Source organism: Bubalus bubalis, chromosome 2, assembly GCF_019923935.1.
Source record: "Bubalus bubalis isolate 160015118507 breed Murrah chromosome 2, NDDB_SH_1, whole genome shotgun sequence".
Taxonomy (NCBI): Eukaryota; Metazoa; Chordata; class Mammalia; order Artiodactyla; family Bovidae; genus Bubalus; species Bubalus bubalis.
The window spans coordinates 27,239,897-27,258,612 of NC_059158.1; the positions used below are offsets into that span (position 1 = coordinate 27,239,897).

The 18,716-nt window shown below is 44.2% G+C and overlaps 1 protein-coding gene across 2 annotated transcripts in view; it reads right to left on the bottom strand.

Annotated features, from left to right (window-relative positions):
• Positions 1 to 4,932: 4,932 nt before the first annotated feature.
• EFHC1 (EF-hand domain containing 1) overlaps positions 4,933 to 18,716 on the bottom strand; it is a 42,418-nt gene continuing 28,634 nt past the window's right edge. For both annotated transcript variants that reach the window (XM_006056763.4, XM_025268469.3), the window contains exons 10-11: positions 6,725 to 6,935; positions 4,933 to 5,150 (exon numbers count right to left, since the gene is read on the bottom strand). In XM_006056763.4, coding sequence (XP_006056825.3) covers positions 5,079 to 5,150; positions 6,725 to 6,935 — 283 coding nt within the window. In that variant the 3' untranslated portion in view covers positions 4,933 to 5,078. The remainder of the gene's footprint in view (positions 5,151 to 6,724; positions 6,936 to 18,716) is intronic.

An 18,716-nucleotide genomic window follows, 5' to 3' on the forward strand; every position in this document is an offset into this window, starting at 1 on the left:
ATATCTTTTGAGATAGTTGTTTATTGTGGTCATGTGAGTAAGGGAGCTGGACTTAAGGACAGAGAACAAGTCAGTTATTTTGAGTGGTGGGTAGCAGAACGCCTTTTACTTGTGTCTGTAACAGGAGGTGTAAATGTGGACAGGAGTGTGCCGACGTCGGGGGGGTGGTTAGGAAGCTCCAGGTGGAGGCTCCCCGTCATCCACAGGGGTGTGTTCTGAGACCCTCAATGGATCCCTGAAACCCCAGACAGGACCGGGCCCTATACACACTGTGTTTTCCTAGACATACCTACCTACAGTGAAGTCTGTAAATTAGGCACAGTAAGAGAGAACAATTACAAACATACACCATAATGAAAGCTATGTGAATGTGGTCTCTAAAAATGTTATCTTAACTGTGCTGCACTTATCCTTCTCATGACGTGAGTTGACTGAATGGCTGTTTGGTGGGGTGACATGAGCTGTATGCTGCAGACGCCATGATGGAGCCTTGGGCTACTGCTGACTTGACCACACGTCAGGAGAAAGCACACTTGCTTGGGGCGATCCTCGATCTCGACACTGATGGCTGGAGATCCGGGGTGGGACAGAGCGGGATGGTGCAAGAGTCAGCACAGTGCTCAGAATGGCACACAATTTAAAACTTACAAAGCATCTCTGGAACTTTCCGTCTAATATTTTCAGACCATGGCTTACTGTAGTAATTGTAAAGTGAAGGTGTGGATAAGGGAGGACGACAGGGTTATGGCGTCACCTGGCTAAAAGAAGACAGGGCTGAGTCTGTGTAGAAGCCATCAGATGTCAGTGTCGGTGCTGAATAGATGCTGCCTGAGTGCTTGTGCCAGCGGTGGCAAGGGATACAGCTGGCACAGTCAGGTGGCCTGTTGCCCGTCTCCAGAGCGAGCTTAGGAGATGGGTGCAGTTGGCTGAGGGACATGCACGGACTATGAGGACCAAGCAGTAACCATGCACCTGAGGCGAATGCACGGGAGAGCCAGGGGCTCAGCTAGGTGAGCCAAGCGGTCAGCCTTTCTGAGCTAGCTTACTCACTCACCTGTGCTCGGTGTTTTGGGGGAGGCAGTTGGCTGGTTGGTTTGCTTCAGTTCAGTTCAGTTGCTCAATTGTGTCCGAATCCTTGCAACCCCATGAATCGCAGCATGCCAGGCCTCCCTGTCCATCACCAACTCCCGGAGTTCACTCAAACTCACGTCCATTGAGTCAGTGATGCCATCCAGCCATCTCATCCTCTGTCGTCCCCTTCTCCTCCTGCCCCCAATCCCTCCCAGCATCAGGGTCTTTTCCAATGAGTCAACTCTTCGCATGAGGTGGCCAAAGTATTGGAATTTCAGCTTCAGCATCAGTCCTTCCAAAGAACACCCAGGACTGATCTCCTTTAGAATGGACTGGTTGGATCTCCTTGCAGTCCAAGGGACTCTCAAGAGTCTTCTCCAACACCACAGTTCAAAAGCATCAATTCTTCGGTGCTCAGCTTTCTTCAGGTCCAACTCTCACATCCATACATGACTACTGGAAAAACCATAGCCTTGACTAGACGGACCTTTGTTGGCAAAGTAATGTCTCTGCTTTTGAATATGCTATCTAGGTTGGTCATAACTTTTCTTCCAAGGAGTAAGCGTCTTTTAATTTCATGGCTGCAATCACCATCTGCAGTGATTTTGGAGCCCCAAAAAATAAAGTCTGACACTGTTTCCACTGTTTCCCCATCTATTTCCCATGAAGTGATGGGACCAGATGCCATGATCTTCATTTTCTAAATGTTGAGCTAAATTTAAGCCAACTTTTTCACTCTCCACTTTCACTTTCATCAAGAGGCTTTTTAGTTCCTCTTCACTTTCTGCCATAAGGGTGGTGTCATCTGCATATCTGAGGTTATTGATATTTCTCCCGGCAATCTTGATGCCAGCTTGTGCTTCCTCCAGCCCAGCGTTTCTCATGATGTACTCTGCATATAAGTTAAATAAGCAGGGTGACAATATACAGCCTTGACGTACTCCTTTTCCTATTTGGAACCAGTGTGTTGTTCCATGCCCAGTTCTAACTGTTGCTTCCTGACCTGCGTATAGGTTTCTTAAGAGACAGGTCAAGTGGTCTGGTATTCCCATCTCTTTTAGAATTTTCCACAGTTTATTGTGATCCACACAGTCAAAGGCTTTGGCATAGTCAATAAAGCAGAAATAGATGTTTTTCTGGAACTCTCTTGCTTTTTCCATGATCCAGCGGATGTTGGCAATTTGATATCTGGTTCCTCTGCCTTTTCTAAAACCAGCTTGAACATCTGGAAGTTCATGGTTCACGTATTGCTGAAGCCTGGCTTGGAGAATTTTGAGCATTACTTTACTAGCCTGTGAGATGAGTGTAATTGTGTGGTAGTTTGAGCATTCTTTGGCATTGCCTTTCTTTAGGATTGGTTTGCTTGCTTGATTGCTTTTGGAGGGAATGGTGGTGGTGAGATTGAGAGACAGTGAACACTAAGCTTGTGGTTTGAACAGAGCACTCGATGAATTGATTTCTCATAGGAACAGGCTCATGGTCCTACACCAGCAGGATATTCACTCATCCAAGTGACCCCTGATCTCCTGGAAATCTAGAGATATCTTCTCAGGTACCCCTGAAGCCTACAGGTAACAGGCTTGACTAGATGGTATTTTCAGGCCCCTGGGAGTGCAGAGAGAGTACAGGTGGTAAGGAATCCAAGACAGTGCTTATAAAGGTGAAGCTGGTGGCTGACTTCAGCTGAGGAGCAGCCCTGCTTCTGGACTTCCAAAAGTGCATCAGAGCCTGGTTGATAACTGGGAGCTATTATTCTAATCTGTTCTGCTTATCTTGAGGCCAGGCTCTCTAAGAGCAGTTTCTCTAAATTTATTTTTTTTAAGCTACAGCCAACATCAAGAAATACATTATACATCATGACTCATGAAACAAACATTTCATGAAACAATACTAATCAGTATACCACCCTGTGATAGTTCCTGTTCCTTTCAGGTCAGGTCACGTCAGTTGCTCAGTCGTGTCTGACTCTTTGTGACCCCATGAATTACAGCACACCAGGCCTCCCTGTCCATCACCAACTCCCGGAGTTCACTCAGACTCACATCCATCGAGTCAGTGATGCCATCCAGCCATCTCATCCTCTGTCATCCCCTTCTCCTCCTGTCCCCAATCCCTCCCAGCATCAGAGTCTTTTCCAATGAGTCAACTCTTCCCATGAGGTGGCCAAAGTACTGGAGTTTCAGCTTTAGCATCATTCCTTCCAAAGAAATCCCAGGGCTGATCTCCTTCAGAATGGACTGGTTGGATCTCCTTGCAGTCCAAGGGACTCAAGAGTCTTCTCCAACACCACAGTTCAAAAGCATCGATTCTTTGGTGCTCAGCTTTCCACACGGTCCAACTCTCACATCCATACATGACCACTGGAAAAACCATAGCCTTGACTAGACGAACCTTTGTTGGCAAAGTAATATCTCTGCTTTTGAATACGCTATCTAGGTTGGTCATAACTTTCCTTCCAAGCAGTGATTTGGAGCCCCCCAAAATAAAGTCTGACACTGTTTCCACTGTTTCCCCATCTATTTCCCATGAAGTGATGGGACCAGATGCCATGATCTTTGTTTTCTGAATGTTGAGTTTTAAGCCAACTTTTTCACTCTCCTCTTTCACCTTCATCAAGAGGCTTTTTAGTTCCTCTTCACTTTCTGCCATAAGGGTGGTGTCATCTGCATATCTGAGGTTATTGATATTTCTCCTGGCAATCTTGATTCCAGCTTGTGCTTCTTCCAGCCCAGTGTTTCTCATGATGTACTCTGCAGAGAAGTTAAATAAGCAGGGTGACAATATACAGCCTTGACGTACTCCTTTTCCTATTTGGAACCAGTCTGTTGTTCCATGCCCAGTTCTAACTGTTGCTTCCTGACCTGCATACAAATTTCTCAAGAGGCAGGTCAGTGGTTGGTGCAAAAGTAATTGCTATTTGGCATGGTTGAACTTCATCATTTGATGTCGGAATACATTCTTAAATAAATGTAGTTATGTTATACATCATTTTAATCCATATTTCTTGCTTTGTTGCTTTTTTTTCGCTAATGACTTATTACTTGCTGTTTATTTTATATTTATTTGATGTGTTTGAGCCTTGTTACAATGATTCAAAATTCATGGTCTAAAACATTTGTAACTGCATTTGGTGCAGTTACATTTGCACCAACCTAATATCTAATTTTTGAAAATGCAGGTCTACTAAGGGGCCTAGAACTGCAGTTGAAAAACGGTGTCTACTTCTCTACCCGGCTAGGGGGAGGGGTGGTCTGGCAGCAGTACCACACCCCACATGGTGTCTCTCTGAGCAAATTCTGTTGGTGCTGCTCCTATTCATTCTGCTCCTGCATTAATCAGGGTTCTTTCTCCAGAGAAATAGAACCAATAGGCTCTATAGAGAGAGAGAAAGGGACTGATTATAAAGAACTGGTTCTTGTAACTGTGGAGCCTGACAAGCTCCAGTATCTATAGTCAGCAGTCTGGAGACTTGTTGAGAGCTGATGAGGAGGTCCCGTCTGAAGGCCAGCAGCCTCGAGACCAAGGAAGAGCCGACGTCTCAGTCTGAGTCCCAAAGCAGGGAAAAGCTGATGTCACGGCAGGCCTTGGAGGAGTCCTTTCTTATCAGGGAAGGGTCAGCCTTTTTGTTCTATTCAAGCCTTTAGTGAGGGGTGAAGGGTGAGGGGTAAAGGGTGAGGGGCTCCCATCCTAGAGGGGGCCATGTGCTTTCCTCCATCCACCAACTCGGATGGTAACCTCATTCAGAAACAGCCTCACAGACACACCCAGAAATGTCCAGGCACCCATATTTAGTCAAGCTGACACAGAATTAACCATCACAACACCCCTGTCCCCTTCCCTAAATAAGGCACCAACCTTAGCTCATTTAATTTAGACTTCAATGGTAGTGAAATATAAGAACCAAAAGAGAAATGGAATTTCAAGATGTCTGTAAATGCCTCTATGAGGCATACAGGTAGATGGAGGCCCAAAGTCAGCATACTCTGCTGCGTTCTGTCCTCAGCAGGTCAGTTGGAGAAAGCACGGACGAAGTTGTAGTAGTCAATCTTGTCTTCTCCGTGAGAGCACATTCTGATGAGCTGCAGGTGAGAGACAGGAGGCTGCTTTCAGCTCCGCAGCAGAGCCTCTTCAGTGACCGTCCCCCCACACTGTAACAGTTAAACCGTTTATTCCCTCAGCTGATCTGACATGATCTTGGGAGCCTTCCCCAATCTTAATGCTTTATGAAAAGAAAGCTCAGATGGTGTAAATGGCCTGCCCGAGGTTTCAGCTCTAACATTTGTAAGAATACTGTCATTTTCAAAGCATTTTTGTTCTTATATTCAGTTACAAGACTACCCATCAGGGCTGCTGTTAACACAGCCTAAGAGAAAAATACAGTTATGTCACTGCTAACACCAGGTCTCCTGAAACTCACCTGTGAGTGGCAGTAAGTACACCGATGCACTGTGGTTAAAAGATGTGTGCAGACCCATCCCTGCCCCACCCCCTGATGCAGCGCCCATGTCAGGTCACAGGCGATAGAAATGACGTAAAAATCAAGGGCTGGACATGCTATTGGCCTGAGGCTTGGGAAGCCAGATGGGCGTTTTGCTCACACGAGACTGCTGAAGGCCAGCAGTCTCGAGACCAAGGAAGAGCCAATGTCTCAGTTTGAGTCCAAAAGCAGGGAAAAGCTGATGTTATCCTTCCACCTGCCTCCTCACTCCTTGCTAAGGTTCCTGTCTGACAAATTCTTGTCCCCAAGCTAGTCACACCAATCCCAAACAAAAGCTTGCCCTAAATGACTCTTAACTTCCCAGCATCCCATGTGCTAAAGTGTCATTAAGAAGGACTCCAGCACCACAACGCTCTGCATCAGTGAGAATGTCTCATATCAGCCATTGTCACTGGCAACTGAGGGAGAAAGCCTGTTCTAACTTCTAGTCCTGACAGACATCCTGAACCTGGTCAAAGGGATTTATAAAGAGAAAGTGAAAGTGAAGTCGCTCAGTCGTGTCTGACTCTGCGACCCCATAGACTGTAGCCTACCAGGCTCCTCTGTCCTTGGGATTTTCCAGGCAATAGTACTGGAGTGGATTGCCATTTCCTTCTCCAGGGGATCTTCCCGACCCAGGGATCGAACCTGGGTCTCCCGCATTGTAGACAGACGCTTTACCGTCTGAGCCACCAGGGAAGTCCTTTATAAAGAGAAAGAGGTAGGAAATGCCCCCTCAGCTCCCTCATGGAAACTCTAAGAGGAGAATGTCCAGCTGGCCATGGACCTGGGTCAGTGGTCACGCCCTCTCCCATGCCAGCCCTACCAATGGACAAGCATAGGTGTCACCTGTGAAGGTGTCAGAGGCGCCCACCATCCTGCTCAGTCCAGCTTTTCCATCTGCCCTTGGCGACTGCCCTCCTTCTGCACCCACATGGCTCACCGGCTGCTCTGCTGTCTGAACCCTGCCCACTTAAAGAGATGCCCTACAACAGCATTAGGAATGACCAACCAATGACAAGAGTCAAAGGCAAATGCCATAATCAGGACTGAACGGCAAATCTGATTCGAGCACCCCAAAGCTTCCCCAGTTAAAATACATATGCAGCTGCCTTTGGGAGCGAGTGAGCAGTGCCCAGCCTCCACAATTAGACCAGAAAAGTAACTCCTACTCACCTCCTTAATCAAGGAGTCGTCAACTGGGAGTTGGTAAGAGTCACAGATTTTAAAGAACGTCTCCCTGTCCACGTATCCTGAAGCTTCCTTGTCATAGATCTGAAAGGCCTCGTGGATGTTGTCCCTGCATGGGTGATCTTTCAGTTGCTTCTGGATCGTGTCTATCAGGGCCTCCATGTCCCGCACACCCGGGTCCTCTTCCGCTTGCTGGCTGTGGAGAGAGGAAAGAAATGGCTGGACGTGGTGTTCATTCTCCAACCATCTTATCTCGGTGACCAAAGTTCTCACTTGGTGAAGCTGAGGAAGCCTCTAATGATACAGTTCTGATGCTGAGCTGATCAGTAACTGTTCATGTCTGTGGCTCAGCCTCCCTCGCTACCATCTGTCAAATACTTGCACCACAAAAAGCCAGACCTACCACCACGGCAGGCCCCCTCCAAGTCAGGCGTCTGCGGGAGTCACATGATTGTCAGCATCTGTGTTGCATCACCTAGAAATGAATGTTTTTAGAAACAGATGCCTAACAGTAGTGTGATGAAGAAATCAAAGTAAAAGAGAAATAAAATATCTAGAAACAGACAAAAATAGATATACAGTTGACCCTTGAACAAAAGCAGGGTTTAGGGGCATCAGCCCTCCACACAGTCAAAAATCTGGGTATAACTTATAGTCAGCCCTCCGAATGTGTGGTGGTTCTGTATCCACAGATTCAACCCATTGAGGATTGCGTACAAGTGCAATACATATTCACTGAAAAAAAAAAATCTGCGTATAAGTACACTCACACAGTTCCAACCTGTGTTGTTCAGTGGTCCCCTGTACCACATACCAAAATTTATGGGATACAACAAAAACAGTTCTAAGAGGGAAGTTTACAGTAATAAAGAAAAAGGAGGAGTTTCTGGACAGTCCAGTGGTTAGGACTAGGTGCTTTCACTGCTGTGGCCCAAGTTCAATCCCTGATGAAGGAACTAAGATCCCATGAGCCATGCAGTGAAGCCCAAAAGAAGAAAGAAGATAGATCTCAAACCACCTAAGTTTATACCTCAAGGAACTAGAAAAATAAAAATAAAAGCCCAAAGTTAGCAGAAGAAAGGAAAGATCAGAGCAGAAAGAAAGGAAAGAGATCCTGGAAAAATGATAGACAAGATCAATGAAACTAAGACTCTTTTAAAAAAAAAAAAAAAGATAAAACTGACAAACTTTTTAACTTGACCAATTTTTTAAAAAAAGACTCAAAATCAGAAATGAGGGGAGACATTACAACTAATACCACAGAAATACAAAGGATCAGAAGAGACTACTATGAACAATTTACTTATCAATGGGTTGGATAACCTGGAAGAAATGGATAAATTCGTAAAAACACACAACCTACCAAGCCTGAATCACAAAGAAATAGAAAATCTAAACAGACTAATGATATGAAGATTAATCAGGAATCAAAAATCTCCCAACAAATTCCCAGGACCAGATGGTTTCATGGTGAACTGTACCAAATATTTAAGGCAGAATTAATACCAATCCATTTCAAACTCCTCCAAAAAAAAATGAAGAGGAGGAAACACTCCCAAATTCATACAAGGCCAGCATACTTTGACATCAAATCCAAACAATGACACTACAAGAAAAGAAAATTACAGACCAATAACCCTTGGTGAACACAAATGCAAAAGTCCTCAACAAAATACCAGCAAACTGAATTCAACAGCACATTAAAAAGATTGTACATCATGATCAAGTGGGATTTACCCTGACTAGGCAAGTATGGTTCAACATATAGAAATCAATACACACTGAGAATGAAGGATACATACATACATAAATACACACATACTTAAATATGATCATCTCAATACACACAGAAAAAGCATTTGACAAAACTCAACATCCTTTCATGATGAAAATTCAAATAAATTAGGTAGAGAAGGAATGTATCTCAACATTATAATGGCCACACATGAGAAGCCCCCAGCTAATAACATACCCTGTAGTGAACAAGACGATGATGCCCATTCTGTAAGATCAGGAACAAGACAAAGGTGCACACTCTTGCCACTTCTACTCAACAGAGACCTGTGTGCCCACTCGGTTGTGGCTGACTCTTTGTGACCCTTTGGACTGTAGCCCACCAGGCTCCTTTCTCCATGGGGTTTTTCAGGCAAGGATACTGGAGTAGGTTGCCATTTCCTCCTCCAGGGGATCTTTTCTGACCCAGGGACTGAACCAGAGTCTTTTGTGTCTCCTGCCTTGCAGGCAGATTCTTCACCGCAGAGCCATTGGGAAAGCCCTACAGAGACCTAGCCAGAGAAATTAGGCAAGAAAAAGAAATGAAAGGCATCCAAAGAGTTAAGGAAGAAGTACAACTGTTTCAGTCTATAGATGATAGGATCTTATATATTAGTCTTTCAGTTCAGTTCAGTCGCTCAGTCGTGTCCAACTCTTTGCAACCCCATGAACCACAGCACGCCAGGCCTCCCTGTTCATCACCAACTCCCGGAATTTACTCAAACTCATGTCCATTGAGTCAGTGATGCCATCCAACCATCTCATTCTCTGTCATTCCCTTCTCCTCCCACTTTCAATCTTTCCCAGCATCAGGGTCTTTTCAAATGAGTCAGCTCTTCGAATCAGGTTGCCAAAGTATTGGAGTTTCAGCTTCAGCATCAGTCCTTCCAATGAACATTCAGGACTGATTTCCTTTAGGATGGACTGGTTGGATCTCCTTATAGTCCAAAGGACTCTCAAGAGTCTTCTCCAACACCACAGTTGAAAAGCATCAATTCTTCGGTGCTCAGCTTTCTTTATAGTCCAATTCTTACATCCATACATGACCACTGGAAAAACCATAGACTTGACTAGATGATGTTCTTTGTTGACAAATAAATGTCTCCCCTTAATATGCTATCTAGGTTGGTCAAAACTTTCCTTCCAAGGAGTAAGCATCTTTTAATTTCATGGCTGCAGTCACCATCTCCAGTGATTTTGGAGGCCAAAAAAATAAAGTCTGTCACTGTTTCCCCATCTATTTGCCATAAGTGATGGGACCAGATGCCATGATCTAGGTTTTCTGAATATTGAGCTTTAAGCCAACTTTTTCACTCTCCTCTTTCACTTTCATCAAGAGGCTTTTTAGTTCCTCTTCACTTTCTGCCATAAGGGTGGTGTCATCTGTATATCTGAGCTTATTGATATGTCTCCCAGAAATCTTGATTCCAGCTTGTGTTTCATCCACCTCAGCATTTCTCATGATGTACTCTTCATATAAATTAAATAAGCAGAGTGAAAATATACAGCCTTGACATACTCCTTTCCCTATTTGGAACCAGTCTGTTGTTCCATTAGCAAAAACAAGATCTGGAGCTGACTGTGGCTCAGATCATCAGCTCCTTATTGCAAAATTCAGACTCAAATTGAAGAAAGCAAGGAAAACCCCTAGCCCATTTAGGTATGGCCTAAATCAGATCTCTTAAGATTATACAGTGGAGGTGATGAATAGATTCAAAGAATTAGATGTGGTAGACAGAGTACCTAAAGAACTATGGACGGAGGTTCATTACACTATACAGGAGGTGGTGACCAAAACCATCCCCAAGAAAAAGAAATGCAAGTAGGTAAAGGGGTTGTCTGAGGAGGCCTTACAAATATCAGAAAAGAAGAGAAGCAAAAGCAAAGGAGAAAGGGAAAGATATACCCAACTGAATGCAGAGTTCCAGAGAACAGCAAAGGGAGATAAGAAAGCCTTCTTAAGTGAACAATGCAAAGTAGAGGAAAACAATAAAATGAGAAAGAATAAGAAAATTAGAAGATACTAAGGGAACATTTCATGCAAAGATGGGCACAATAAAGCAGAGAAACGGTATGGACCTAACAGAAGCAGAAGAGATTAAGAAGAGGTGGCAAGAATACACAGAAGAACTGTACAAAAAAGGTCTTAATGACCCAGATAACCACAATAGTATGATCACTCATCTAGAGCCAGATATCCTGGAGTGTGAAGTCAAGTGGGCCTTAGAAAGCATTACTACGAACAAAGCTAGTGGAGGTGATGGAATTCCAGCTAAGCTATTTCTAATCCTAAAAGATAATGTGGTTAAAGTGCTGTACTCAATATGCCAGCAAATGTGGAAAACTCAGCAGTGGCCACAGGACTGGAAAAGGTCAATTTTCATTCCAATCCCAAAGAAAGGCAATGGCAAAGAATGCTCAAACTACCGCACAACTGCACTCATGCAACTTTCACATGCCAGCAAAATTATGCTCAAAATCCTTCGATCTAGGCTTCAGCAGTACGATGAACCAATGATTTTCAGATGTTCAAGCTGGATTTAGAAAAGGTGGAGAAATCAGAGATCAGATTGCCAACATCCGCTGGGTCAGAGAGAAAGCAAAAGAACTCAAAACCATTCACTTCTGCTTCACTGACCACAGCCTCTGACTGTGTGGATCACAACAAACTGGAAAATTCTGAAAGAGATGGGAATACCAGACCACCTTACCTGCCTCCTGAGAAACCTGTATGCAGGTCAAGAAGCAACAGTTAGAAGCAGACATAGAACAAAAGACTGGTTCAAAATTGGGTAAGAAGTACGTCAAGGCTGAATATTGTCACCTTGCTTATTTAGCTTCTATGCAGACTGCATCATGCAAAATGCTGGGCTGGATGGAGCACAAGCTGGAATCAAGATTGCTGAGAGAAATATCAACAACCTCAGATATGCAGATGGTACCACTCTAATGGCAGAAAGTGAAGAGGAACTAAAGAGCCTCTTGATGAAGGTGAAAGAGGAAAGTGAAAAAAGTGGCTTAAAGCTCAACATTAAAAAAACTAAGGGCATCCGGTCCATCACTTCATGGCACATAGATGGGGAAAAAGTGGAAACAAAGACAGATTTCATTTTCTTTGGCTCCAAAGTCACTGGAGATGGTGACTGCAGCCACGAAATTAAAAGACACTTGCTCCTTGGAAGAAAAACTATGACAAACCTAGACAGTGATTAAAAAGCAGAGACTTCATTTTGCCAACAAAGTCCATATGGTCAAAGCTATGGTTTTTCCAGAAGTCATGTATGCATGTGAGAGTTGGGCCATAAAGGCTGAACACTGAAGAACTGAGGCTTTTAAACTGTGGTGCTGGAGAAGACTCCTGAGAGTCCCTTGCACTGCAAGGAGATCAAACCAGTCAATTCTAAAGGAAATCAACCCTGAATATTCATCGGAAGGACTGATGCTGAAGCTGAAGCTCCAATACTTTGGCCCCGATACAAAGAGCTGACTCTTTGGAAAAGACCCTGAAGCTGGCAAAAACTGAGGGCAAGAGAAGAGGGTGACAGAGGATAAGATGGTTGGATGGCATCACTGACTCAACAGACATGAGTTTGAACACACTCAGGGAGATAGTGAAGGACAGGGAAGCCTGGTGTGCTGCAGTTCATGGGGTCACAAAGAGTTGGACACCACTTAGGAACTAAACAACATGAAATGCATAACAATTAACTATTGAAAGAAAAATTAAAACAATCTCATTTATAATAGCATTTAAAAAATACTTTAGAATAAATTTGACCAAGGTGAAAGATCTATACACTGAAAACTATAAGACATTGATGAAAGAAACTGAAGACGACAAACAGATGGAAAGTATTTCATGCTCCTGAATTAGAGTAATTAGTGCTGTTAACATGCTTATAGCCCCATCACTTCATGGGAAATAGATGGGGAAACAGTGGAAACAGTGTCAGACTTTATTTTTTTGGGCTCCAAAATCACTGCAGATGGTGACTGCAGCCATGAAATTAAAAGACACTTACTCCTTGGAAGGAAAGTTATGACCAACCTAGATAGCATATTCAAAAGCAGAGACATTATTTTGCCCACAAAGGTCCGTCTAGTCAAGGCTATGGTTTTTCCAGTAGTCATGTATGGATGTGAGAGTTGGACTGTGAAGAAGGCTGAGTGCCGAAGAATTGATGCTTTTGAACTGTGGTGTTGGAGAAGACTCTTGAGAGTCCCTTGGACTGCAAGGAGATCCAACCAGTCCATTCTAGAGGAGATCAGCCCTGGGTGTTCTTTGGAAGGAATGATGCTAAAGCTGAAACTCCAGTACTTTGGCCACCTCATGCGAAGAGTTGACTCATTGGAAAAGACTCTGATGCTGGGAGGGATTGGGGGCAGGAGGAGAAGGGGACGACAGAGGATGAGATGGCTGGATGGCATCACCAACTCGATGGACATGAGTTAAGGGAACTCGGGGAGGTGGTGATGGACAGGGAGGCCTGGCGTGTTGCAATTCATGGGGTCGCAAAGAGTCAGACATGACTAAGCGACTGAACATGCTTATGGATGTGGGAGTTGGACTATAAAGAAAGCTGAGCGCCAAAGAATCGATGCTTTTGAACTGTGGTGTTGGAGAAGACTCTTGAGAGTCCCATGGACTGCAAGGAGATCCAACCAGTCCATCCTAAAGGAGATCAGTCCTGGGTGTTCATTGGAAGGACTGATGTTGAAGCTGAAACTCCAATACTTTGGCCACCTGATTCAAAGAGCTGACTCATTTGAAAAGACCCTGATGCTGGGAAAGATTGAGGGCAGGAGGAGAAGGGAATGACAGAGAATGAGATGGTTGGATGGCATCACCAACTCAATGGACATGCGTTTGAGTAGGATCCGGGAGTTGGTGATGGACAGGGAGGCCTGGCGTGCTGCAGTTCATGGGGTCGCAAAGAGTTGGACGTGACTGAGCAACTGAACTGAACTGAACACGCTTATACTACCCAAAGCCATCTACAGATTCAATGTGACCCCATCAAAATTCAAGTGGCATTTTTCACAGAAATAGAAAACAAAATGCTAAAACTTGTATGTAGCTACAAAAACCCCAAACAGTCAAAACTTAGACAGAACAACAAAGCAGGAGGCATGGCACTTCCTGATTTCCAACTGTATTATAAAGCTATAGTAATCAAATCAGTATGGAACAGGCATTAAAAACAGACACATATACCAATGGAATAGAACAGAGAGCCCAGAAATAAGGGTCCCAAGAATACATAATGGAGAAAGGACAGTCTTCAATAAATGTTGCTGGGAAAAATGCATATCCACTATTTTATATAATTAGAATGAAGCTGGATTCCTATTTAATACAATTCAAAAAGTACTGCAGACCTAAACATAAGACTTGAAAACTGTAAAGCTCCTACAAGAAAACACAGGAAAAAGGTCCTTGACTTTGTTCTTGGCAATGATTTTTTGGATAAGACACCAAAAGCACTGGCAACGAAAACAAACAAGTGGGACGACATAAAAGTCAAAAGGTTCTGCACAGAAAAGGAAATGATCAACGTACAAAAGAATCAACAGAATGGGAGAAAATGTTTGCAAACTCTATCTGTTCGGGCTACTATAACAAAATACTACAGACTGGATCACTTATAAACAACAAAAATGTATTTATCATAGTTCTGGAGGTTAGAAGCCCAAGATCCTGGTGCCACAGATCACATATGGTGGCTAGTGCTGACTCTCTTCTGGGTCACAGCTCTCTCACTGTGTCCTTCCTTCCTTGTGGAAGGGGGCCAGTGAGTTTTTAAGGCCTTTTTTTATATAGCCACTAATAACCTCCCAAAGGCCCTACCTCTTAATAGCATCACATCAGGTATCAGCACGAATTTTGGAGGGACACAAACATTCAAACCACAGCACAAACCATATATCTGATAAGGGGTTGAGATCTAAAATATATAAGGAATTCACATGTGTCAACAGCAAAGAAAAAAATAATTTAAAAACGAGCAGAACTGAATAGCTATTTTTATAGGACACACAAATGGCAATAGGTACATGGAAAGATGTTCAACGTCACTAATCACCAGGGAAATGGAAATCAAACCACAAGGAGATACCTCACAGCTGTTAGGATAGCTATTATCAAAAAGACAAGAGAGAAGATGTTGGTGAGGATGTAAAAGGGAACCCCTTTACACTCCCACCAACAGCGGTGGGAACTGGCACAGCCACTATGGAAAATAAAAGCTGGAAAATATTTTACACTATGGAAAATAGCGTGAAGGCTCCTTAAACAATTAAAAACAGAAAGACCATATGATCCAGCAATCCCACTTCTGGGTTCATCTCCATGAAGGATACAAAATTAGTATCTCTACTAAAGAGACACATGTACTCCCCTGTTTTTTGCAGCATTATTCACAACAGCTAAGATACAGAAAACATCCGAAGTGTCCCCTGACAGATGAATGGATTTAAAGCAGAAGTCTTGCCATTTGTGACAACATAAATGAGTTGTGACCATAGTTAGTAGTACTGTATACTTGAAATTTGCTTAGAGAGTAGATTTTAAGCATTCCCACCAGTCACACGCAAGAATAAATGGTAACTGTGTGAGATGACTGCACTCCCTAGACTGCAAGGAAATGAAACCACTCCATCCTAAAGGAAATCAGGCCTGAATATTCATTGGAAGGGCTGATGCTGAAGCTGAAGCTCCAATACTTTGGCCACCTGATGTGACAAACCTAGACAGCATATTAAAAAAGAGAGACATTACTTTGCCAACAAAAGTCCAACTAGTCAAAGCTATGCTTTTTCTAGTAGTCATGTATGGATGTGAGAGATGGACAGTAAAGAAAGCTGAGTGCCTGAGGAACTGATGCTTTTGAACTGTGGTGTTGGAGAAGACTCTTGAGAGTCCCTTGGACTGCAAGGAGATCAAATCAGTCAATTGTAAAGAAAATCAGTCCTGAATATTCATTGGAAGGACTGATGCTGAAGCTGAAGCTCCAATACTTTGGCCACTTGAAGCGGAAAACTGACTCACTGGAAAAGACCCTGATGCTGGGAAAGACTGAGGGCAAAAGAAGGGGGCGACAGAGGATGAGATGGTTGGATGGCATCACTGACTCAATGCACTTGAGCTTGAGCAAACTCAGGGAGATAGTGAAGGACAGGGAAGCTTGGCATGCTGCAGTTCACGGGGTCGCAAAGAGTCGGACACGACTGAGTGACTGAACTGAAGCTCTGGCAGACGGTGAAGGGCAGGGGAGCCTGGGGTCACAAAGAGTCGGACACGACTGAGTGACTGAACAACAATGTGAAATGATGAATGTGTTAACTAACTAGGTTGTGGTAATCACATCACAATGTACATGTATATCAAATCATCACATTGTACACTTTACACAGTTTTGTCCATGACACTTCAATACAATGTATGATGAATTTGGAGTCAAGTGCCAGCATGACTGGTATGATAACTCGCGGCCTGGTAACTCGGTGCAATGGGTTAAAGAAGAGAATGGTGGCAGACAGATGAGTCAGAAGGCACTGTGGTAAAAATCAGTTTACATTATCTGCAGATCAAAAGGCTGAGCGCTAGACCAGGGGGGCCTGGCCCAAAGGCCAAAGCCAGTGGGCGGCCTGTGTTTCTAAATAGAGTTTAAGTGAAATCCAGTCACACCTATTCGTTTACACACTGTACACGGCTGCTTTCACCCCACAAAGGCAGAGCTGAGTCGTTTACAACAGAGATGCTGGTATGGCTTACAAACCTAAATTATTTACTCCTCATTCCAGAAGCGTCTGCCAACCTCTGCCCTAGACAACGAGCTCCTATTCTCTCATCTGGCTGCCTTGAGTGTTTATTAAGGTCCGGCATGTGGTGCAAGCTCCAATATCACTGAATTAATGAATAAATGACAAGAGACCATTAGATCTGAAAACAATCAGTGACCTCAAGAAACAACTTCTGGAGGGTATTTGGATACTAGCGCAGTCAGAAAGGAGGCAGTGACAGACACAAAAGAATTTGGAGAAATGGGAGCTACTTAGCTGTGACAAGAAGGTAAAGAGCTCAGTGAAGAAACATTCCAAGGCAAAGAGTAGGAAAATGGAAGCCACTCACACTGGATCTACTTGAGACCAACTGCAGAGTGAATATGGACGGCTTCCCTGGTGGCTCAGTGGTAAAGAATCCACCTGCCAGTACAGGGACCTAAGCCTGAATAGAATTTCAGATGAAGTCAATATTCCAATCACGTGGGAACTGTTTTAATTTTATGGCTCAGAGGAAGAAGATGGCTAACTCCAAATTCCATCATCCGGTAGCCAACACCTCTTGCCTGGGAAATCCCATGGATGGAGGAGCCTGGTGGGCTACAGTCCATGGGGTCTCGAAGAGTCGGACACGACTGAGTGACTTCACTTTTACTTTTCACTTTCATGCACTGGAGAAGGAAATGGCAACCCACTCCAGTATTTTTGCCTGGAGAATCCCAGGGATGGGAGCCTGGTGGGCTGCCATCTATGGGGTCGCATAGAGTTGGACACGACTGATGTGACTTAGCAGCAGGAGCCAACACTGGACATAAAAAGTTCTTGGGCATGATAAGTACTCAGGATCCCTTTTCATTATTCTTTCCAATGATCAAATACAGGGTTTGTGTTTCCTTAGAGCGGGATTCTTTACCAGATGGGTGAGTCAGGAGCCAAGAGAAGTAAGGCTGTAAGACACAGAAGGCGAGACCCCTGGGTTCAAAGCACCTTTAAGCGTTTTCTCTCATTTATCCCTGACTCATCACAAGAGAAGAGAACGAAAGTGAGGGTCAGAACAAGGATAGCCATGGATCTATTAACCCAGAACTTATATTTATTTTTATTCTTATCTTACTCTAAGTGTCCTAATTCTATCTTTTCCTCATTACTAAATAAAGGGGGAGAAAACAGCCCACCTGTAGTATGCCAAAGCAAGCAGCTTTCCAGTGTTCCTGGTATTGGCAGAGACATGGGGAAATTACAGAAAAAAGCTTTTGAGAAGTACTCAAGTTAAATGTGTGCCATGAATCTCAACCTGGCCCTTCCTGGTGCCCAGCCACCAAACTAGGGTTCTCGTGCCATCTGCCTCCCACTCTCCTAGACGGCTGCCATGTTTCACCAGCCAAAGAAACTTATTTTCCTTCATATTTTTCACATCTCTAGAATCAGGATGCATTTTAAAATTGATGGTGAGTCTCAATTACAACTGACAGTCTTTCTTTCTTAGCAGCAGGTAAAATGATGGTATGTATTTATTTTCACTTTATTTTTATATTCATTTTATTTATTTGTAGAGTCAACAGAACATTTCCCAACTTGTCCTCCCGGAACCTCCAACGTCTCCACATCTGCATTCTCCCTACTGCACTGCTACAGTGAAAACAGCGAAACAATGAGAAGGACCCCTCAGCCACGTGTTGACCCCTCAACCAACCTGCCAGCACCTGCACCCACACACCCTGCCTTCCTGCCTGGCACACACATTATGGTTTCAGAGAGTAATCCAGAGACCCTGGGAGCTTCTCGAGACCCTCATGGAAGTCTGTGAGGTCAGAGCTGCTCTCTGACCTCTGAATGTGAACATTCCTAAATGTGAACATTGGTGAACCACTGCCTGAGATGGATGACCAATGCTTCCGTCTAAAGCCAGTTCCTCCCCCTGGGTCCTGAACACCCCACCGTCTCTCACAGACACCAGAAATCTCCCCTCTCTCACAGATTTATCAATGCTTCCTTCCCTACAGAATTATTCCCGTTTACATACAAACTTGCTGCCCTTTATTCTTACAAACAAAACAAAAAGCCCTCTCTCTATTCCATTTCCTCTGCCAGCTACTCCCCATCTCCCTATTCCCCTTTCCACCAACTTCCTCAACTTCCTCTCCTCCCATCTCTTAAGCCCACCCCCCGCCCCATTCCAGTGGAAGTCCTCACTGAGGTCCCCAGTACCCCCTCAGTTCAGTTCAGTTCAGTCACTCAGTCGTGTCCGACTCTTTGCGACCCCATGAATCACAGCACGCCAGGCCTCCCTGTCCATCACCAACTCCCAGAGTTCACTCAGACTCACGTCCATTGAGTCAGTGATGCCATCCAGCCATCTCATCCTTGTCGTCCCCTTCTCCTCCTGCCCCCAATCCCTCCCAGCATCAGAGTCTTTTCCAAT